At 39.5% G+C, this 23,001-nt stretch overlaps 2 protein-coding genes across 8 annotated transcripts in view; one reads left to right on the top strand and one right to left on the bottom strand.

Moving 5' to 3' along the window:
- PARN (poly(A)-specific ribonuclease) overlaps window positions 1-13,549 on the bottom strand; it is a 48,529-nt gene extending 34,980 nt beyond the window's left edge. For 2 of the 4 annotated variants that reach the window (XM_064672831.1, XM_064672830.1), the window contains exons 1-15: window positions 13,452-13,549; window positions 13,142-13,219; window positions 12,175-12,254; window positions 11,173-11,240; window positions 10,997-11,078; window positions 10,286-10,346; window positions 9,456-9,621; window positions 9,179-9,244; window positions 8,386-8,424; window positions 6,479-6,521; window positions 5,770-5,850; window positions 3,962-4,018; window positions 3,036-3,113; window positions 1,819-1,862; window positions 1,293-1,335 (exon numbers count right to left, since the gene is read on the bottom strand). In XM_064672831.1, the coding sequence (XP_064528901.1) occupies window positions 1,293-1,335; window positions 1,819-1,862; window positions 3,036-3,113; window positions 3,962-4,018; window positions 5,770-5,850; window positions 6,479-6,521; window positions 8,386-8,424; window positions 9,179-9,244; window positions 9,456-9,621; window positions 10,286-10,346; window positions 10,997-11,078; window positions 11,173-11,240; window positions 12,175-12,254; window positions 13,142-13,219; window positions 13,452-13,470 (1,005 nt within the window). In that variant the 5' untranslated portion in view covers window positions 13,471-13,549. The remainder of the gene's footprint in view (window positions 1-1,292; window positions 1,336-1,818; window positions 1,863-3,035; window positions 3,114-3,961; window positions 4,019-5,769; window positions 5,851-6,478; window positions 6,522-8,385; window positions 8,425-9,178; window positions 9,245-9,455; window positions 9,622-10,285; window positions 10,347-10,996; window positions 11,079-11,172; window positions 11,241-12,174; window positions 12,255-13,141; window positions 13,220-13,451) is intronic. The other 2 variants (XM_064672834.1, XM_064672833.1) reach the window with 2 other exon arrangements.
- BFAR (bifunctional apoptosis regulator) lies at window positions 13,549-22,166 on the top strand. Of its 4 annotated transcripts, none has more exons than XM_064672836.1 (9): window positions 13,549-14,004; window positions 15,222-15,281; window positions 16,308-16,638; window positions 17,483-17,684; window positions 18,040-18,209; window positions 18,833-18,977; window positions 19,229-19,399; window positions 19,912-20,114; window positions 21,001-22,166. In XM_064672836.1, exons 3-9 carry the CDS (start codon window positions 16,373-16,375, stop codon window positions 21,191-21,193), a joined length of 1,350 nt encoding a protein of 449 aa, XP_064528906.1. In that variant the 5' UTR covers window positions 13,549-14,004; window positions 15,222-15,281; window positions 16,308-16,372; the 3' UTR covers window positions 21,194-22,166. The 4 variants fall into 4 exon arrangements, with proteins under 4 accessions (XP_064528906.1, XP_064528907.1, XP_064528909.1 ...); XM_064672837.1 differs by having other exon boundaries at window positions 13,566-14,327; XM_064672839.1 differs by having other exon boundaries at window positions 13,566-14,722; window positions 21,162-22,166.
- The last annotated feature ends 835 nt before the right edge of the window (window positions 22,167-23,001 follow it).

Raw genomic sequence — 23,001 nt, 5'->3', positions numbered from 1 at the left:
CATTCAAGGTGAGTATTGAAATGTGCTTGATGACTGGACACTCTTGAATAGTTTTGTAAGTGTAAGTACTGCTGATTTAAAGTAATACAAAGACAGCCTGACAATCAGAGAGTTGGTCTTACACTTCAGCTTAGCTGAGTTGCATCAGTGAATCTAAATATGCATAAAAGTCACAAAAATATATTACAGATTAATTCCTTACTGAAGTTCTTAATCAAATATATGTTGGCAATCAATGGAAAACATGCAGATCAACAGCAGAGAAAACAGAACATCTCACAGTCTTTCTTACAGTTGTCTGAAATCTCTGAGGACCAAATTTCCTTTGGTTCTAACTCAAGACAGCTGTTTACACTTATCACCAAGTCTGCAGTCTGAAAAGTTATCAAGAACTAAATACAAAGAAGCAGCTGAAATGATGCATTAATTTGGCATCTGGAAGCAGTATCTGATAACAATATCCTAAAACCCAAGCACTGCTGTAGAAATACAAATAACAATGAACTGTACCAAACCTAAAACTTGTGGAGGATTCTTAGCTTTCAGAGTACCAAAGCCTCTATTCTTACTACAGTAGTGTACAACACAAACCTGACAATTTTTAACATTTTAATAAGACTTTCTGTTATGCAATGCTCCAGAGTCACAGAGGTTTGCACAAAGATGCTGCTTCAGCAGCATGTTTTTTAATTCAAAGGCCCAGGAGAAGGCAAGAGAGCATGAGCACTTATCTCAGTACTTACTTAGAACAAAACTCATGCTGCAAGAGGGTTTAAGAGAAACCTGTCATTTTTTTCCTCCTGCTGACTATCCACTGAACATCAGGGCCACAAAAGAACCTAATGATGATCAAGCATTTTTCTAAACAAATCTAAGTCAGCATCCACAGTATTCTAAATATTTGAATATACAAGCAGCTTCCAGGCCCTATTTGTTCATAAACAGCACTTTTTTTTTCTCCTGAGGTTGCTGCTATTTTACATGAAGAAAATAATCTACTGACCACATTTTAACTTGCAAAAACTCTACATATTTTGGAATGTAAAGCTGCCAAGTTACTTTAAAACTTCAAATACAAAAGACAACGGTAGGGAAGTAAAAATCTATACTCCAAAAAATTTGTAAGTTTAAATAAGGTGTAAAGGAAAATCATTCTTCTACAAAAAAAAGGAGCATCACAGAAAACATTATGAGACATTTTTCTCTAAAAAGAAATAAAATTTGTTTCAATACACATGAATTAATGCAAGTTTGTATCTTCAAATAATTCTATATATTATTAATTAATTTACCTTGAAAGGTTGTGTACTTGCCATCAGTTTAGTATCCAATAACCTAGAAACAAAGTAGGAGCTAAATAAGTTGAAATGAAAGAATGCCCATTTTGCCAAATCCTCAGAAGCCTTTTAGCATATTAGGTGAGAAACAGCAAATACACCTCCTGGAAACTACTCTTGGATCTTAGAACAGCCCAAACATTCCTTGCCTTTGTTCAGCTTGAAAAATGACAGCAACTAAGCAACAGCAAGAGTTGCAAACAACTAATAGCAAATAAAGCTTGTTCCCAACGGAGATTCAAAACACCAATCATCATGCCAGAACCAAAGGAACAGCAAAGGTGCATCTTTGCCAAATATAAACCAACTGTACTGTTTTTCTGAGAAAAAAAAAGATGCTCAAGAATACTTTAAAATCTCTATTTATCTAAGTTGATCCCCATTATATTTGCAGTAACAGCTAGTTTACAGGGCTAGGACAAACAGGATCAGCCTGCTAAAACTGTACCAGAACACTTGAAAGTTTGAACTAAGAACTTACCGGGGAAAGACACATGATGTTACTTCCTTGAACTCACTTAGGTCCTAATTCAGCATTAAATTGGAAGATAAAATCCAAGTCAGTTAACTGGTTATCAGTCTTGGAATGACAGATAGCAGCAGCTACAATTATCCAAACAGCTTCTAACAGTGAGATACAGTAACTGAATTCTCACCATGTCAGAGATGTATTTGCATTGCCATAGATACCACCTGCAATTACACACAACTACAGACTCATTATTTCTGATCTGTCTGTGATTAGCAATAAAATGTTCTATCATTTCCAGTACCCTATCCTATTGTAAGCCTAGACTACCTCTAGTTCCAGCTGTGTTAACAGCTCTACTTCAAATGTTCCCAGCATTTAATATTTCAGTGGAATATAAGCAGTCACTCCAGGTACACAGTTGATGCCCACAGGTTTAGATCTACCAGATGTAAAAAGTACAGCAACAACTGACAGTTGCTGATGTTCCAACACCATCCAAACAGGTTCCAGCTTTCTTTCTCCCATCTCATGATCAAGTCTTTCCCAAAACACCCACAAGCCCTTGAAGTCTGCAAGTAACATAATGTCCTGTGGGCCATCCTTTCAATGAGACCTTTGCCTTCTTGAATGTTCTTGGTGCCAATAAATTGCTTAGTTTAAATTAATTGTTGGACTAGTGCAGTGATGAACTGTTAGACTGCCCCTACTGCAGTCAGCAAAGTGTGCTCCCTCCAATTATTCTGACATTGCACCTCCTCACCCCAATGAAATCATCCTGCTACAGGACTTCTTATCACTCTCTTAGTTCTCTTGTATGAAAATACACATTCCCATTTATTAAACTACAGGAGGAAAATACCACATAGTTATGCTGAAGCTCCAAACCAGTTTTTTAACATGTCTGTCAGTTAAACATACCTGCCATTATCCAAGCAGTTTTGTGAAGGACTAATAGATACAAGCAAAAACCACACTTTCTATGTTTAATTTGAACATTTTAAGAATGTAAAGGAGAAGAATTCAATTCAACTAAGCTTTCTACATAAAGATTTAAGAAAACAAGGCAGTAGCTGAAAAGTAACAAATAGGCTTTCTAAAAATACTTTTCTGTACTTCTTAATAGACTGATCAATGCTTCCTTTCACAAGAAAGTGTGGAGATAAGACTAAAAGACAAATACATTAAGGGACTCATTTCATCATCTGAACACTCAGAAGACTACTTACATCAGGCAGGGGACAATAGAACTGATGTATGGTGTGCATGACATCCAGCAGCATATTGTGTCCAATAACCAGCTTGCCCTGTGAAAAGAACATTAAATGCTGGTTGCACTTCCAGCCATGGCCATGGCAAAGGCAATATGTGAAAAGCACCTGATGTTTGCCAAGGGCAGCTGGGAACAAAGACAAATCAAACCTCCCCACTTGCTCTCTGCCTGCCCCACACACTCCTCCATTCTCTCAGAGCAGCCACTCCTTTTTCCTCCACTCCCAACCATTTATCACAGCCTTCAGCAGCAGCTTCAAATGTGGAGAAGATGCACTAGAACAGATACTTACAATTTGGTTTCCAAATGTAATCTATTTAGGGTTGAAGTCAAGTAATTTCTCAGTCCATTACCTTTTAATTTACAACAACTCACAATATATTCCTCATGGTTATAATATATGAGAGTTATTAGGGGCTTCTCACAGTGCAGAACCTTTCAGGCCAGATGCTGTAGAAGCAAGCTCCTTCTTAAAGAAGTACAAGAAGTTTTTTAAATGTTAACTTTGATACATTTTACACAACTGTCCTTCTCTGATTAGCCTTTAACTGCCAGGAAAAAAAAAAGGAAAAAAATCTCCCAGCAACAATCTTTTCAGAACAAAGAATGAAAGCCCTCAAAGCCTATTTACTGAAGAGCCCTTAGAAGTTGGTACTGTTGACTCTTACAGGTAATGAGATTGTTCATGTCATGTATTATTTTAAAAGCTTAGTTAACCTACCACACTCAATCATTGTAAAACATGAAGTAACATCAACTTACAAAGTCCCTTTAACTTGTATTTAATTCTATCTTCCAAAATGTAACAGCAAAGGAATTCTTTCTTTAAATTATTTATTTTTTCTTGCAAAGAAAGGCATATTAAAAATCATGCTAACTTACAGAATTAGCAATGGCATGAACAACTCTGGAAAATCCTACTGCATCATTCAATTCTTCCTGTAAGGAAAGATTCTGACATTAGTGAAACATAAACACAAATATTGCAAAAACTGTACCTGCAAACTGTTTCTCAGACATAACCAAGAACAGACCACAGAGGAACCATCAAAAGCAGGATGCTGCTGACAGAACTCCAGTGTGATGTGTAGCTCTACTTCACTGTCAAGTAGGACGAGTCACAAGCTCTTGTAGTGGTTGCCCCTGGCCAGGGGCAAAAGCCACTCTGCCTTTTGCTCACTCCCCTCACCCAAAATTCCAAGGCAGGCATTAAGACTTGTGGATAAAGACAATGAGAGCCCACCCTCCAGGCCTCCTTGCTTTTGGGGAAGGGTGGAAAAGAAAATCTTGACACTGTGCAAGTGCTGCCCAGCACAGACAAAACACCTGTATGGTATCACTGCTGGTTTAGCCACAAATGCACAGCACAGCAACAAACAGCTGCTACAAAGGGTAACTTCATCCTCCCCAGAGCAGTAACAGCTGCAGTCAGCTCACTGTTAATACAGATCTTTAACAGTGCTCACTTGCTCTGAGACTGCAAACAGCTCAACAAGATATTAAAATTAAGCTGTATATCTTCACATACATTTTTAACATATATTGTTATATATGCAACAGGTTGGATCCTGACTGTTATTTCTATTCAATCGGGTTGTACTTTTATGCCAACACTGAGGTGGGGGAAAAAACATTTTTCACTATTTACATAAACAAACCAAGAAGAAACATTATACAACTACAATATTATACAAACACAATATTACATAATGAGAGTTACACATTTTAAACTGACTACAGCACCTATTTTAGTTTCACTTAAGGAATTTTTTTGTAACAGATTTTTCTTTTTCAGGTCTAGGGAAGTAATTTCTGCCTTGCTTTATTCATTTTTATCCAACCAGAAGTGAAATTCAATAAAACATTCACTGTTATTTCTGTTCAGCTCTGAATGCCTCTAGTCAGAGTGAGTAATAGCCCCATTAAGAATGCCTCAGAAAAATCTACTTTGGTAGTAAATTGTCCCTAACTTGCCTTCTGGAAAAACAGAAGTCACATTAGTTGATGCCTCTGTTAGATATCTTTTTTCCTCCTAAAAGGCATTCTGCATGCAAATATTACTTGCTTCACCCAAACTTACGTATCTTGAAATACGTAAGGACAAATCACAGGAGTCTGACCAAGAATTCCCAGAGTTCAAGTCCTGAAACCTGCCTCAGACTCAGTAAGCAAAATCCAAAGTCCCATAAACAATGAGAGTGCCTGAATACACCAGGCATGACCTTGTGTTCAGCTTGTTACCACAGCAGTCCCTGCAGCACATGTTTCTATGGAGAAATGACCCAGGAATTGTACAGGACATTGTACTGACAACCAAGAGCAATCAAGTTTTGTAACAGAACAGCCAGGACAGACTGTGAATGCAAACAATGTGACAACTTGCTCAAGAATTTCTGCCAGAAACTGATGTTTCCTATTCCTAGGCCACACCCCTCTGACAGAGGAGATTCACAGGAGGCATTCACTGCTCCAGAACATTGTTTCACTATTCCACAATTTCTCATTTAATTTTCTAGAGTGCCTTGCAGCTCTTCCACCTTTACTGCAAAGCCTAAGTTATCTGGCAGAATTTGGAAGATGAGTTTCAGAAACATTACCAAATCCTAGCACACAACTTTGCATTGCTGACTGAAGGCAGAGATTATCCCCCTCCTTCTTTCACATAAATGAATGAAATGCAACTTATTTACCTGTTCTTTTGCTTGTTTCTGCTGTTCTCTTCTTTTTCGTTCCTCTTCATCTACCTTACTAATAACAATATATCTCTCCTTCTAAAACAGAAAATGTATAGTTTGAGGAATGACTCTGAGAAGCTCTTATTTAAGTTTCTGTAAATTTACATAGTAAAGAAAACTGTCACCTCAGCAGCAGTTACTTGGCAACACAACTGTTTCTATTGTAGGCACCACTTTATCACCTACTCCCAAAAGCCTACTTTAGAAAGCTGTATTACATTACATTATTACCAAACCTAACTTTCACTAAACCCACTTTTTAATTCTCAGGAAAGGTTACCAGTATGTCCTTGTAAATAGCTTATTTCAAATATCTTTTGGAGCAGGGATTTTTGCTGGGAGGCGAGGACACAACAGCATGTGATGCCACTGTCTTTCCTCTAAGATCACAATCTACATTTCACCAACACTGAACATCAGATATATCTAAGATGCCTCTTAAAATACCTTTCAGTATAAAGGGATAATATTAAGCCACACAAATACATGCTGATACTCCATATGTTGGTCAGATTTAATATTTGGAAATAAGTTCACTGTATTCCATTTAGAATGTTTTGCATTCGCATAACAAGGCTCAAGTTGTATCTAAAAGTCAGGAGATTTGGTAAAATTGAGAAACACAATTTCCTTCAAAGAGAACAAATGTTAGAGGCCTAGTTACCTTATCTGACTCCAGAGTTTCAACATGAATACCTTTTGGATACCTACATCAAAACAAATGAAAAGTAAATATAAGTAACTATTAATTTGGCATTTAGCAAATTGAAACCACAACAGTGATTCAGTAATTTCATGTTTCATTATTACTATAAGTCTTAAGTGTAAAAGAACTATTGAAAGTTTCTTTTTAATCTAAAATAATGGAAAATCTGAAGCAACAGGCTAATTTGATTGGCCTCCTTACATTACCTAAGAGTAACTAGCACTAGAATATATTATCTTATGCAACTTCCCATCCTACTGCTGTGGGACCTCTACCTTCTTATTTTAGTAATATTAAGTAAATATCATGCAGATATTTCATCACAATCTACAGTCTCTGCTTTCAAGAAATCCAAACCAAAGATAGTGGTGAGAATGCTCTCATTTACTTGCAGCCACAGGACAGCTTCTTTGGAGCCTGCATTGCCTTTAATACATCACTTATTTTAGGATTTAGAAACAACCCTGAACTTTCTGCTAACAGGAGACTCCAATGGGAATTATTAACTCAAATGTCACTACCTCTGCTTCAGGGTTGCATCACTCAGTCACATTTCATTTCCAGAGTACTACCATACCCACAGCCACAGAATCCAACTGATAGCAAAGTAAGAGAATAACGTCTTTTGCCACTTAACCAGTAATTTTACTGCCTAAGCAGCAATTACTCTCATTTTCCCATCATAATTAACTAACCACAACTGTACAACCACTGCAGAACCAGCATGTTTCCTTGTCCTCTGGCTATTCCTAAAATTAGCCCTGGAGAGCACATACCCAAGCACTGCTGTGTCCTCTCCTCCCTGACTCCTCCCAGGGTTTGGAGCCTACACCTCCCTCATAAGCTGCCTCATGTCACAAACCTCAGATGCATCACCACACTGATGCACAAGAGAACACTTCAGCAGAGAAAATGACCTGTGAAGAGTTCAGGACACAAGGGCAATCAACATCCTCAGTGTTTTCTGCTTTAATTATCTCCACGTTCACTTGACAGCTCGGCTCTGTCTCCCCAGGACACACAGGACCACAGCTGTGCTCATGGAAAGCAACACTGCAGCATGTTACAAACTCCAGCTCAAGAACACCTCCTTCCAGCCACTGAGAGCAGATGCAAAGCTAAGTGTCAGATAAATATAACACTGTGTGCTACTGGAAGCTATAGATATTCTTTCCAGGCATTAAAAAATTTACACCGAAAAATTCTTAAATGCACCTCTCAGATTAGTTCTCAAGCTCCCTTCTTGAGATTCCATTTTACAGAGAGAAGCTTTATTTTATCCACTTCCAGCATAAACAACAGAGGATCAGATTCAGTGCTGCAACACTGAATTAGCTAAATGTACAAAAAATGCCTTCTGCTGTATTTCCCACATTTTACAAGTGCAGTCAGAACAATGAAAATCTTACTTTACAACCTTAGTGCTTCTCCCAAGGCCTTAAGGGATATTTTTAAGCAATATAATAAGTTATCAAAAATGCTTATGCTTGGCATCTAACAGAAAACTATAAACATACCAGTACCTCCTACAGAACTCCTAGTTTTTCAGGTAAAGCCCACAATCTGTATAAGCACATGCACTTTCTGTTCACTAAAAACCTGGCAAGTTGCATTTGTCACATAATTCTAGGCTGTGCTGTTCTATTCAGACATTTCACACAGGAATAATAAAACAAATACTAAGCTTTAAAATATTCAAGTGAATCATCACAAATAAGTTCTTCAGAACATTATAAAAGTCTTCTTTTAAAGGACAAAACAGCGTCTAAATGAATCACCCCAAGATAAGGTAGATCAGATCTTACCCAGATTTCTTATCAAAAATACTAAAAATATACAGTAAGGCAGTATTACCAGCAACTTACTTCCAGCTCAAGGTCTGATAAATTAATTTCCTTTGAAATCTAAAATCAAAAGACAATTTTGTTACTAATAATCCTCTTATAGAGTGTTTCCAAGTAATGATATTCAGTTAAAGCTGACTTCATGTTCATTTGCAGAAAGATTTTTAAAGCAAAAGTCACTGCCACCAGAACCTAGAGGCTCAGTTGGGTTTTACTGAATTCTGATGTCCAGTCCCCAAGCTGCAAAGGCATTTACACCATTTTGTACAGTTACCCACAGATGATCTCATAAGAAAATATTCTGTAGCTATGATCACTCCATACAGATACAGTGATGATACCTTACCTCATCTCACAATGTTCTGCTATTTCTAAATTCAATTTTTTTTTAATTTTTTATACAACCATACTCTCCAAACATCCAGACCCCAAAGCTAAATAGATTTTTGAGAAGGAGACCTAATAAAAAACAGTAACACACTGTCAACTACAAACAACTAACAGTCCAACAGATTTGAAAAGTTTATTTTTAAAATGCATGGAAAACTTCAGCAATAGCAAGAGGAGGCCCATATATACAAGACATTTTTTGGCTGTACTTAAATATGTTGCCACTACATGCAGAAGTTACAGCTCACACAGCAAACTATGACACCCATATACAGAGGTACATTTTTTCAACATACAAAAAATCAATCAAATGTAAATTTTGCTGCAGTCAACCCAAGTAAAGACAGTCTTCCTTGTCACTCCCCTAATTCTGTATGACCAAACAACAAATATTTTTAGAAGATATGCAACTTCAGAAACTCACCCTGTACATGGCTCCAGTTCCAAACTTTCACTTTCTTCATTCTTTAATAAGTCTTCTATCTGTTCCCTGGAGGAAATAATTATTTGCTTCTATATCTACTGTTTTATTTTTTGGAAGTTTACAGCTCTCCCCAAAAGACAAGAAAACACTTCAAAACAAAAAGAGCAGCATTTTAAAACCAGTGAACTAATAAAAATGGCTTCAACATACAAAAATATCACTACAGTTCACATTTTAGCTTCAACAACATCAGAGGATATGAAACAATTTAACTTACACTACTTTCTCAATAAATTTTTTCTGATCTTCGGGAATTGTTACAGGACACTTTGTGGAATTAGGAGAAATGTATGACAGAGATCCTGCACCATTGGCTTGAGAACGCTTTTCATCGTACTGTTCCCTTAGCTGTCTTTCTTCTTCCTGGTTTAAATATGGAATTCCTAACAAAAAGAAAAAAAAAGTAAAAGCTCATCATAATTACAGACAAATTAGGGATGTGTAGGGATTCAGCAAAGACTTATCACTAACCAAGCATCTGCCACTCTTACAGCCCTGAAGGCTGAAAACAAACCCTTCCCTTCAGTCCTCTGTCCCACATCCCACTGGTTCTCTGTGTCTATCCAGGCTTCCCTCCAGCACATGCCCCACTGGCTGCTACCACTGCACAGGGAATGAGCCCAAGGATTGCAGAGCCACAGGTCCCAACCACAGTAATATTTAGCCCTCCTCTCCCTTGCTCCCTGCATCACCTGAACCCCAGACTGCAGCAGCACCCTTACAGTGCACTGATCCCCTTCCTAAAACAGGACTTCTGATTCATTACTATGGATCTCTCCAGTCATGCTTTGCCACTGGACAACAAGAAACAACCAAACCCTCCTGTGAGCAGGAATTCCATTCTGTTGAACCCATACAATGAATTCCTGGAAAGGAATTACTACCAGCACAACAGTAAAAGAGATAAAAATAACTCAAGAACTTCACTGTGTGTTAAGAGATTATCATGAATAGCAGCCTTTTTTCTTCTTGCAGAACACAATGAAAGGTGTCATCATAAATATTGCAGACACTGAAAGAAATATAAAAAAAAACCAAACAACTCACCGTTGCGAAAAACTTTATTAAAATCAAATCCTTGGTTTGCTAAAAAATCTATACTTGAACTCTGCAACAAAAGAAAAAGATTTTACATTTGGAAAAGGAGCTGTGGCATAAAAGATCAGTGTGGTTATTTTCACACTTTTTAAGAAATTATACAAAGTCCAAAGTCAAGAGCAACAACGTTTTTGACCCTAAACAAGAATTCAGGCAATATTACTTTTGTTATTTATTTTGAACTTTCATAGAACAATAAATATCCTAAGGCATAGAGATGAAAGAATGAGCTACGTGGAGAGAGGAAACTAAAGAAAGCAAAATGTTCAGGAGAACAAATCTGAGACAGGAAAAATGCTGGCAATAGCCTGGGAAGAAGTAAAAGTAAGATGAGCAGATGAGAATATAGGATAAAACAGGAAAAGGGAACACAAAGTCCAATGAGAAAAGGGAAAAAATTAGAATCATCTTGCCAGGTTTGGAACATTATCTCCAATTCCAGAAACCACACAGTGTAATACATAACAAGATTTAAAGACTGAAGCCAAAGATATTGCCTTAAAGCTCATTTTTAGGGATTGCTCTTAACTGATGTTTATTTCTCTTATAAGAAAAAAATCAAAACCAAACCCCAGAAACTTCTATTTTTCCACCTTTTAAGGTGAAGTTTGCTGCAGGTATACCTTAACCAAACAAAATCAAACTTGTTTTTCTACTAACCTGACAGACAAACTTGACATCTGGTGAATTTCTGTTAAAGGGTTTTGGAAAAATATAGAAATTAAATGACTTCATTATATACCTGTGGAGAAGATGAGTTGCATGTCAATAGAGCTTATCAGTATCACTTTAGAAAATCCTCAATTAAGAAAACAAGAAATAAGAGAATGACATACTTTTCTTCTGTGTCACCATATTTAAAAGTGCAAAGGCCAAACTGAAAGAGCAAAAAATCCATGGAATGCTGGAAAGGAAAGGAAAACTTTGCATGAGAATAAAACCTGTACACATTTAAAGATTACCAGGGTGCATCCACATATGACTTCTCTCCCGTTTCAAAATTAAGTAAACTGAATCTTCTTAACCAACGTTTGTTTCGCTGGTAATTTTAAAATAAACACACTAGAGTTTTTCAACTAGTTTTCATCTGCATTTAATCATCTTGCTATTGCCCAAAGATGATTTGTAGCATGCACTTCTACTCCATAAACAGACAAGAACTGAGGGAAGTCCCATCTCTCTCTCCACCTGTTGCTCAAGCACAGGACATGCTGCACCCAAAGCAGCTCTCAGTCCTTCTCAATGTTCATTTACACTCCCTACAGTGTGACAGGAGTTTTCAAATACATGTAACAACACATTTAATATTCTTCTAACCCACATGGCTTACACTGGATACAGGCATTCAAAACTAGCCCTCTTGAACATAAAGATCAAAAATATCAATTTATCAAGTTATTCGATGTTAAAGGTGAAGCTTTAAGAAGGTGACGACAAAGAATTTGGGTCTGCCTTCTGATACAACAGACTTCTTAAAATGTTAACAGAGGCTGACTGTGCCTGCAGGGCCTGAATTGATGAAGCTTCTCCTCACTGAATTCCTCTCACCCAATCCCCCTTTGAACTCGTAAATGTTAACACTCTCAACATCCTTTAACAAGTTCTACACCTTTACTCATTCTTGTGTGAGGAATCATTTCTGTCTTTTCTGACCATGAGTTCTGCAAGTTTAATGCAACATTCAATTGTGTTACCAGAAAACAAAACAAGCAAATCCCATCTGCTGTCTGTAGCTCAGTTTTAGACCCATGACATACTTCCCCCGTTGTCTCCACGATGAACTAAGGCATTCTAACCTTTTTCCAGAATTTTCCTTTCAGTCAGTGTAAACACTTTACCTTTTTAAGTTTTTGATACCTTTCTTCTGGAGTGTCAAAGCCATTTGTTAATGCACTAACAGAAGGCCCATCACTGATCCCTGAAAAAGTAGAACATATTTTGCTTTGGGTAAGCTTTTCAAAATTAGCCACAGCAAAGAAATGCAACAACTGATAATTTAAGAAAAATGGTTTCACTTAATGTTACAATTACTTCAGTTCAGAAGGATTTTCTACTGCATAAAAGCCACCCATTTTAACAGTAGTGTTCCAGCAGCAAAGCTCTTCTGCAGAAGTTCTGCTGTTCTGGTTCCTATTCAACGTGTCAGTAACAGGCAAAGACCCTCCATAAAATCACGTAGATGGGCTTTACAGCACAGTGCAGGATCAAAGCCAAACTAAAAATGGGAAGAGTGCTGCCCAGGGATTTACAGAATGACTTAGCCACTTTAAACAATACACAATAAACAATATTTCCATAAGCACCACATCTAACAAAACCAAGTTTTGATCACATGGCTCAAGATCCACATGGATCATGTTTCATGGATGACTGAACTCTACATCCCAAAACCAAAGTACTCATTAAAGCATCTCTGTGACACACACACCCTCTGGATTTTACAAACATACAAGTTCTTAGTGCTGCCCTTCCCTGTCCAAAGACTTGCAAGGCCTTTCTCATTTATCTGAATCTTTCACTTATAAAGGTATCACATGTAATACCTTCTTTTTTCCCCTCAGCTGCAAGTGAAAATCAATTAACACATTGAAAGATTACTGCGGGGAAGGAGTAAAGGTAGCATTAGCATGACATGTATCTTTGACCAAAACCTTGCTATCGCAGACATAACGAGTAGTTTGATCACTTTGCAGTAGCCTCAGCTTTAGCTTTTTCAAGTCAACACTGAGACAGCGAACTGGGGCACGGGGACACCCCCACAGACATTGCCAACAGCTCACAACCACAAAACCAGCGCGACCGTACCTGAAAACTCCCCATCGATGGCCAGGAAGTCCGACTCTTCAATGGCTTCATACACTTTGTGTAGGTTATCCTTAAAATCTGCGGGGAAAGGGGTAAAACGCACCTGAGGTTACGCACCACACCCCAGGGCAGCCCGGCGCCCCTCGGGCCCCCTCAGCCCCGGGGCCGCGCCTCCCGCCTCGGGGCCGCCCCTCACGGGCCAGGGGAGGTGCGGGGACCCCCTTCGCCACGAAGGAGAGGCCGAGCCCGGGGCAGGGAAGCCGGCCGGGCTCGGCTCAGGGGTGGGGTGCCGCTCCGGGCGGTCACTCACTGCTCCTGGTCACCTCCATCCCGCGCCCGCCGCAGCCCGGCCCGGCCCTGCCGAGCGCTTCCGGGGCCGCCCCGCGCGCCGCACGTGAGCGCGCACGTGAGCGCGCCCGGCCGCCATTTCCTGCCGGGGCGGCGCCCTCAGGGCACGGAGCGCTCTGCGCTGCCCCGGGGCAGGCGCTGTGCTCCGTCCGTCCTGCCCCGCACCCAGCACGGACACGGCTGCCTTCGCTGCTCTGCCGGGCTGGTCGGGCTGCAAGGGGCCCTCAGCCGCCGGCCGTGCCCGCCGCGGCAGCGCAGCGGCTGTAGCGGCGCTGCCCAGGGACAGAAGGAGTCCCACCCCGCCGCTCTCCCGTGGGGCGTTGTGAGATGTCACGGCCCACAAAGCGCTCGCCTTTCAGCCCAGAAATGCGTAACTAGCACCAGGAAGGAAGAAGGGATGGGAATCTGCTGAGGAGACACCAGGAGAGCTGCTGGTGGTGGTGGTGCCTTAACGATGTCAAGTCCGGAGGAACTGGAAGGCTTGGCGTGTTACGGAAGAAGCGTTCGCCTTCCTGGTAAAACCGGCACTTTCACACGTAATTGTATAATAACAAACGTTCTGTCCCCGCAGCAGCGCTGTGGGAGGAGGAGCTGCCCAGGGGCCAGGGCAGGAGCTGTGGGCACGGACACCGTGAGAGTTTAGTGAGTGGGCTGCAGGGTTAAAGTTCACACGGCACAGGAGGCATCTTTTCCAGAATCCCAGCAGAATGAAAACAAATGGAAAAGTCTCTGTTAATTGAGAGGCAGTTTCGGCATAGAGAAGAAGATAAAGAATTACACCAGACTTAGCGGAGAGAGCTTTTAAAGATTCTTCAAGATTAAGTTTTGCCTTCTCAGTGTAAGCAATTTATTCTACACGCAGTCCCAGCAAGTCATCCAGGATGATTAAATGGTGCCCAGTAAGGCGTTAGTTAAAATAATAGTAGAGATGTTTCTATTTTGCAGTAAATTGGCTGAAGCCTAAAATTTTCATGTTACTCCTCAATTTTTTAACATACATTCCTGCAGTTTCTCGTTAAAGTGCTCATGGCACTTTAAAGTGGTTGATGGCTGTCATTTCCCACCAAATCCAGGAATTCCCAACTGACAGATCCAGGAACTCTTTGCTGGTGTAAAATAAACACCAAGTAGTTAGAACTGACCCCAGAGTCCAACCTGGCTGCAGCCTCCTTTCAGGTGGTTGTACAGAATGAATCACCCATTTTTCTTTGGACTCAGTCGAAAAGAATTGCGGTAAGGGAACAGAGATTGATATATAAATAATAGCGAATGTGTGTCTCTGTAGATACTCTCTCTCGTGTCTCTGCTAACACGGACGGCCCAGCAGGGCGGCTGTGTAGTTACCGCACCGGGGGCAGTGCCGGGGCGGGCCCGGCTCCGGCTGGGAACGGGGCTGGGAACGGGGCACCCCGGGGCTGCCACCACGCCCGGGGCTGCGGGTCGGGCTCGGCCCAGCCCTGCTCTGCCCTGCCCTGCCCTGCTCTGCCCTGCCCTGCCCAGCGCAGGAAACGCGGCGGAGGAAGCAGCGCGGGGGGCAGGAAGGCGGAGCTGGAAAGAGGAGGCAGGAGAGCAGCCAGAAATCGTCCTGCTGCTGCTGCTGGGTCTTAATTTGGTGGAGGCTGGGCGGCGAAATATTTTTCCACCCACGGAAATCCTGCTGGCTCTGCCTTCTGGGAAAACTAGAAGAATGCTTTTAAGTGCAAAACCTTGGTTTTTATTTCTCCTCCTGTAGGTGCTGTTTCAGGTTTGTGTTTTAGAAAGCCGACGGTCCGCGCTCTGCCGGGAAATACAGGTTTGTAAGCGGTCTGAGGATTCTGGTTTCACTGTTGTGTTTCTGTACTTTATTGTTGTTTCGTTTGGTGTTTTTTTTTTCATTTCCGTTCTTTACCGGCTTGCATGCTTACCTCTTTGTGCTTGATCTGGATGGCAGATAGGTAATTTGGTAGCAAGCAGGAGCCACATAGTGGAGAGTGTAGTCATATTTTGGTTTGGTAGTACCTGAGGAGAAAATTGTGTCGTTTTTGGTATCTTCTGACATATCACGAGTGATGAGTGAGTGATCTGAATTAGTGTTTTTCTTAAGAAACTAGATACTGCCATCTGAGAGAATGGAATAGGAACATCAAGCAAATAGATTTGTATCTTTGGTAAGCTTGGAACAGTCTTAGACTCTTCTCGTCTGTGTGTTTTCTGAAATACTAACGAAGTATAACTGTCAGTAAAGTTAATGCAGGGCTCAGACCTTCACTGAAGTGGAAGCAGGTCTGTCCCTTGTAATTCTGAAACGTGACTTTGTGGATCAAACTTTTCTTCTTTTTAACATCGCCCAGCAATGTCTAGTGTTGACTTTTGTAAGTAATGTTTTATTCTGTATGCTTGGAAGGAAGAGGGATGAAGTAAATTAGAGCCTTATGTTATACTGGTGTTTTATCTTTGAAAATACCATCTCTGATGGTGTTTTCTAATTATATTTCTTTTGATTGGTGTCTTTTAGTAAAACCTTGATTAAAGATAGTCAAGTCATGTGGGTCAGTGAGTTACTTTGTTTCACTTTCATGTGTTTCATAACAGAGGAGAAGAAAGTAGAGGGAGATTAAACCCAGCTGTTTACATCTAGAATCTGGTTTTGATTGTAATTTGCAATGAATATGTTGCTGAAAAAGTAGATCATGTTTCATTTTGGGGGTGAGCTGTGTTGCTTAGAAGGTTTAAAACCATCCCAACGGCAAAAGCAGTGCCACGAGAAATTACACTGCTTACCATCCTATACTTCTATCAGAACTTTTTTCTTAATGAGGTTTATTTTGTTGCTTTGCAGAGGTAATGCCTTACGTGGTTTGAAGATCTGAGAGGGCTTCCCGTTTGCGTGAGGCAGAAAAGAAAATGGAAGAAGATGAGACTTTACAAGGGGAAAGGGAGAGGGCAGAAGGTGAAACAGGTGCTACTGCTGACGTGAGCAGGCAGATCTCAGTCAGTGAGTTCCTTTGCCACTGCTGTTACGACATCCTGGTCGATCCCACCACCCTGAACTGTGGCCACAGTTTCTGTAGGCATTGCCTGGCCCTGTGGTGGGTGTCGTCCAAGAAGAACGAGTGCCCCGAATGCAGAGTCAAATGGGAAGGGTTCCCCAAAGTCAACATCCTGCTCAGGTGAGTGTACTCTTTTGGGAATGCCATTTTGGGATAAATCAAACCACTGAAATTAGCTGGCTGATTTCTTGAGTTTCTCAGAATTTTGTAGCTTATTGGTAATCTGAACTGTTGCAAGGACATTTAAATCCCAAAGGCTTTCATGTTCTGCACTTGTTCTGAACTGTTCAAGCCCATTTTTCTGCATGGAACTAAGGGGTGTGTTGGTTGATTTTGTTTGGGGGGCTGGAGTGGGGGAGGTTTCTTCTGAATTTTTTTTGGAAGATGGAGAGGAGAGATCCTTTTTTAGTATTGAGACCCTTGAATCTTTTAATATAGCTGGTTGTTTTCTAATAATTGTAAGTTAGATTGATCTTTGATAATTGTGTAGTTATTTCTGTAATAGGAATTATTTATAGGAAGAAATGTGATCATATTGCAGAACAAAGCTAGAAATATGTTTGATGTTTTGAATTACCCACAACTTCTTTTGTGAATAATACTCTATCTGGGTTAATAATATTTTAATAATTAGATGGTAGGATTGGGGGTAGGCTCTTATGTTGTCTTTTACCATTTTTTAGTAACCAAGACTTGCCAGTAGCACACAGAATTCTAATTTTACATAAGAAATATACATGGGAGGAATTATGCAGTATTTTAACTTTAGAAGCTAAGCAAAACATTGTTTGGAAGTAATTGATAAAAGTTTAAGTTTCCTAAGTATTAATAACTAATTTTTCATTGCTTTCAAAGATGATAGTCTACAATTGAGGCTGGAAAACAAAAATCCAACAAATTAGTCCCTTTTCTGAATATGAACCCTGAATGGTTTTGGTACAATGACACATATTTTTCCCATTAGGGATGTTATTGAAAAGCTATTTTCTGATGCCATTGAACAAAGAAAAGAAGATATTCAACAAAACAGTGATGTAGCACGCAGCTTAGCAGCCTTCCAACAATATGGGAATGACCAGATCCCTACAGTTCCCAACACAGGAAGATTTAATCCTCGAGGAGGAGGGTTTTTCTCAGGCGTTCTGACAGCTTTAACTTGTGTAGCAGTAAGTTTCATCTGCTTGGTTTTCCATATTTCCTTCATTTAGCATGCAATCAAATCTTCTTAAACTTGTCAGCTTGTCAGCACAGAAGAGCCTTCAGCTGAGCAGAGTGGCTGCTGAAGGCTGCTGAGTTCCTGCCACCTTCAGAGGTCTGTCAGGAACTACAACTGCAATGTAGCTTAGATGGAAGTTTGGCAAAGTGGGGGAAACTTCCAGATACTTTTTTATAACCTGAATATTCTAGGGCCCATGAAGTGGAAAATTCTACATGCCAAGCCTCTTATTGCATGTTTATCATTAATGTATTTGCTTTACAGGTAAAAGATGAGGGGGTTTTATCTTTTTAATCCACCCGTAGGTAGTTCTACTTGGCTATCACTGGAGCAGCAGAGAATTTGAAGAAGATCATCTTGTCCACAAGCCTGTTGCTAGATGGACTGCTGAGGAAGTGATCCTCTGGCTGGAGCAGCTGGGCCCATGGGCTTCACATTACAAAGAAAGGTTTTTACTGGAGAAAGTGAATGGAAGGTGAGGGGCCTGATGGCCAAGAACAACTATGGTGTGTTGGGATTGCTGACAGATTCATTAGGGATGCTTGTTGGGAAATGACTGTACTGTGTTCCATGGATTGTGGGAATATTCTGTAAGGTACCAGAATACATTATAGGGGAAGTTATAACAATTTTTGGTGAAAACTTGAGTAGTAGATACTAAGCAAGCTACTTGAAAATGTCCTAAGAACTTCTTAAATTGCTGACAATGCAGACTGAAATGATACTGAGAGTAAAATTCTACTTGTGTGTTATCCACCCCTCCCACCTTCCCTTTCATTTGGAAGTATCCATGTGCCATGTGCATCGTTGCATTCCACCTAAGAGAAATGCTGAAAGCAGGCGAGAGGAAACTGGAAAAGAAGTATTTAAAACCCCAGGCTCTGAGATGCAGTTGGTGTGAACACTTGATATGGAATGTAATTTAACAATGATCTTTAAGGTTTTCCAACCCAAAGCATTCTGTGATTCATTCTGTAAGCCAAAAGGTGCTGCCTCCTATCAGTACCTTATTGTTTCGGTATTTAGTTGCTTATTTGTGAGTCATATCTTTGTGGTGAAGAGACACTGTTTGCCTTCTGAATTCTTCTGCTTTTGTAGGCTGCTCCTCACACTGACAGAGGAGGATTTCACCAAAGAGCCTTACAGTATAGAGAACAGCAACCACAGGAAAGCCATCATGGCAGAACTGGAATGTGTGAAAGCTTTAGGTGTTAAACCACCACAGAACCTTTGGGAATATAAGGTAAATTTTATATTAAGTGTGTCATGTATATTAAGTGTTTTTAAAATAATATCTTTAAAAGACGATTTTTTTGAAGCCAGATGGAGTGTTGAGGTAGTGGAATTGTGCTTGTAAAAGCTGCTCAGTTTAATGAAATGTGGTATTTGAAAAATCATCCTTTGAAAAATAATTGTCAGAAAATCTAAGAATTGGCATGTCCCTTTCATTTTATTTTTTCACTGATTGAAACTTGATAATTTGATATCTTTCAGGCTGTAAATCCAGGAAAATCCCTCTTTCTTCTGTATGCCCTGAAGAGCTCTCCAAGACTCAGTATGTTATACCTGTATTTGTTTGATTATGCAGAAGCTTTCCTACCTTTCATCCACACAATTTGTCCTATGCAAGAAGACAAACATGAAGATGTTTTCACAAAACTGCTGGTAAGTGTTCAAAACATTAAATGTGCTACTTGCTTTAATTACAAGCATTTTTAAGACTAGCAGCATAAAACCATAAAGTAATTATTCACCATTTCATCTCTTTACACTATGACTTTAAAAACAACAAACCTACAGAGTAAGTGGTTCCTTGATTTTATTTTATGTGGTCACCAGAGTTGGAACCATTACCTTTAATAAGATCAGTTTAAGGCTTTTAAGACTTCAAATGTGTGACAGTCATCCTTCTGAAGTTCACAAGACTACAGAAAAGCTCTTCACTCAAATTACCTGTGTTTTAAGAAAGGGCATTTTAAGGTCTGGCTGTCTGTGATGTTCTAATCTAATGGAAATTACTGTGCTGTAGTATTATCTACCCACAAGTATAGTAAAGACAATTTGCTGCTTTCAATGTATGGAAAAAACAGCTTTTCAACAAAAGACTAGTAGAAATAAGCCAGTATTGTATTTGTTTAATAGAACATTTTTAACAGTCTTTTTATCCTAATTTACAGGACCTTAAAGATCCTTCATGGAAACAATGGAGAGAATTCATTGTAAAGTATTTATTTTTGCCATACCAGTTGATAGCTGAATTTGCTTGGGATTGGCTGGATGTGCACTACTGGACATCAAGATTTATAATTGTGAATGCTATGTTGCTCTCTGTTCTGGAATTATTCTCCTTTTGGAGGCTCTGGTCAAGAAGAGAACTGAAGTAAGTCTTAGTGAGTTTGTTGAAGAGGGTAGGAAGTAGATGGCCTTATAAATAGTAACAATCTCATGATTGCACAGTTGCTCACTGAAATGACAGTGTCTGACTACAACTCTGAGGTTAATAAGAACAGGTGAATCTGAATTCCTACATATGCTAGTACTTCTGAATGCCTTTATTTATGTGAATATTTGATAGGGTTTCTTACAGCTGGTTTTACTTCTCAGAGGTAGCAAATGCAGAAACAGTAATAAACATGTTCTTAACCACTGGGAAATACTAACCCTTACTGTGAGAACTGCCTTTTATGGTAACTGGTATTAGTTGCCAGCTGAGAGTAAATACATCAGAATTTTGTCATGATATGCTTCCAGTGTAGTTATTAAAGGATGAGTCCTCAGAACCATAAATAAGTTTAGCTATGCTGGTATTATTTCTGGTTACAGGAATTTCTGTTTTCTGTTGTGACTTTAATCTTAATTCAAGCATATTAATATTACTTCATAGTTGCTGTGGTCTCATTTCTAGTTTTAGAAACTGCATGGGAGAAATTCCTGTTGTGGTGTGTAGTGGGTTTTCCCTTTGCCAGCCGCCAGGGGACAGAAGAGCACAGGGGACACGGAATAACCTGTGGCAGGGCTGGAATGTGACACCGGAGCCTGCTGGGCTTTGGGCTCTAAGTACACTGACTTAATGCTTCCTCTTTATGTTTGGTACTGCTGGGTTTTAAGAAAGCTTTTCCTGGAGTGCAAAATAGTGTTTTACAGGTAAAGGGTAATCCCAGGTAAGGGCTAAATAATTTAAGGCTGCAACACCTCTTAGCTTTTCTTAGAGTGGGTAAAAACAAACCAGGAAGTCCCTCTAAGCCTCTCCCTTTCCTTTTTCACAGGACTATTCCTCAGAGAATGTGGAGACATTTCTGGAAAGTCTCAACCCAGGGTCTTTTTGTTACCATTTTTTGGCCTTTTATTCCTCAGTTTGTCTGCAATTGTTTGTTTTACTGGGCCTTGTATTTTAACCCGATCATAAACATCGATCTTGTGGTTACAGAGCTGCGGCGTCTGGAGACTCAAGTGCAGTGATTGCCTTTGGAACTTTTGGGCTCTTTAGCTTCTAAAAATGAACATTTGAAATAAGCTTTGCTTTTTTTTTGTGTGTATGTGGCAGCAAAAGTGGTGGATTGTGTTAATTTAAACATACAAAAAAGCCTTAAGGTAAGTTACTCTTAAACCAGTTGATTCCAAATTGGAGGATGGGCTCTAGTATCCAAAAGGAATTTTCCACTGGAAAAAAAAAGAAGACATTCCTGGTTTAGCCATGTAAAATTCCTAGAGTCATTTTGCCTTATTTTTGATCAGATCAAACTTCTCTATTCTGTTCTGAGCATTCTGTATATTTTCCAGCCTGCCTTAAAGTCTTAGGAGCTTCTATAGTGATTTCTTTTGAAATGTAGCATTTCATCTCAGTGATGTGTTCCTCAACTTAAGTTTGCCAAAGGAATGCCCTTCCTGGATAGGCTTGATATTGGAAGTACATCAGTTATTTCAGTCTTCTTTACATGTAAGGCTGTGACTGTCTCTGCACAGTCTCACAGCAGAGTTTGCTCTAAAATTCCTGCTCTTGAGGGCAAAGACTTGAGTTTTCTCATCTTTTGGAAAATGTGGTGATTGCCATAGGAAATCTTTTATTCAGGTCAGTTACACTTCACCAATAGCTCCTTTAATGCTTTCCTCTTGAATTCTGTTGCTAATTCTTAAATTCAGGGTTATCTCTCAAAAATTATTATTTTGGAAAAGTGACCTGACACTGTAATTACATCTCACTGCAATACAATGTGTGTCTACATCCGTGAGCAAATATTGACTGGAAGGTTATTTTGTGTGAACAGGATTGACATTTGTTAATGTATGTTTTTTTTGACTGAAGAAGAAGTCAGATTTTTTTTGCATTCTACATTGATTTGTTGTTTGGGTTTTTTCATTTGTATCATTGGTATGAACTTTAAATTTGCCTGTGAATATTTTGAAAGATTAAAGATCTCTTTTGAAATCGTCACTATTATAGGAGTGGGTTATTTTGTTTGGGTTTGAGTTTTTTATATTGAAGTACTTGTCATTAGTTTTGCCTTGTGCAGTCTGTTCTGTAGCCCTGTGTCTCTGAGTAAGTTGAGGTGGGTGAAAGTAGACATGAAACACTCCTGGTTCTATAACTGTTAAAATTAGCAGTTATGAAAAAAGTGTATTATTCAGCAATTCATGGTACTGATTTCTCTTCCTAAAAAGTTAAAAAAGTCTGTGAAGTGACCCCAGTTAGAACCATCTTTACATCCTGACGAGGTGTATACACTTCTGAACTTGGTAAACTCTTGCAGTCCAAGATCAAACACTTGTGGAAAAGGAAGTTGGTCCCAACAACTGCTGCATTGTCATGTGTCTGTCTTGGTGATGGTTTGCATTTGCACTTTTAAAGGTGGCTCTAAAGTTTTCAGGGCAGAACTTCTCCCTGTGCTTACAGGGAGTTCAGGGTGTACATAGAGTAAGGAGCTTGAGCCATGTCAAATGAGCAGCTTTTTCAGAAAGCTGTATTTAAAAAGTGAATACTAGAAAAATAGAATTAATTAGGCCTTCTTTAATACAGGTAGGATTGCTTAAGATGAATGTTCAATTAGTTAATTAGCAACAGTTAAATTAGGCTTTTATTGTAAGTGTTTAATGTAGTTGAGAAGGTTCTTTGTGCTGACACTGTCACTTCGTGCATTTTTTCCAGTCAATTCAAAGTTAAGAGATGTTAAGATAAATCTGAAAAATCTGTGAATCTCAGTATAAACAAAATTAATATTGTCAGGTCTTATCTGATAAACTCAGATTCCTATTTAGTCAATAAAAGGGCA

The sequence above is a fragment of the Pseudopipra pipra genome, chromosome 16 (assembly GCF_036250125.1).
Source record: "Pseudopipra pipra isolate bDixPip1 chromosome 16, bDixPip1.hap1, whole genome shotgun sequence".
NCBI classification, from domain to species: Eukaryota; Metazoa; Chordata; class Aves; order Passeriformes; family Pipridae; genus Pseudopipra; species Pseudopipra pipra.
This window is presented reverse-complemented; position numbering and strand designations above follow the sequence as displayed.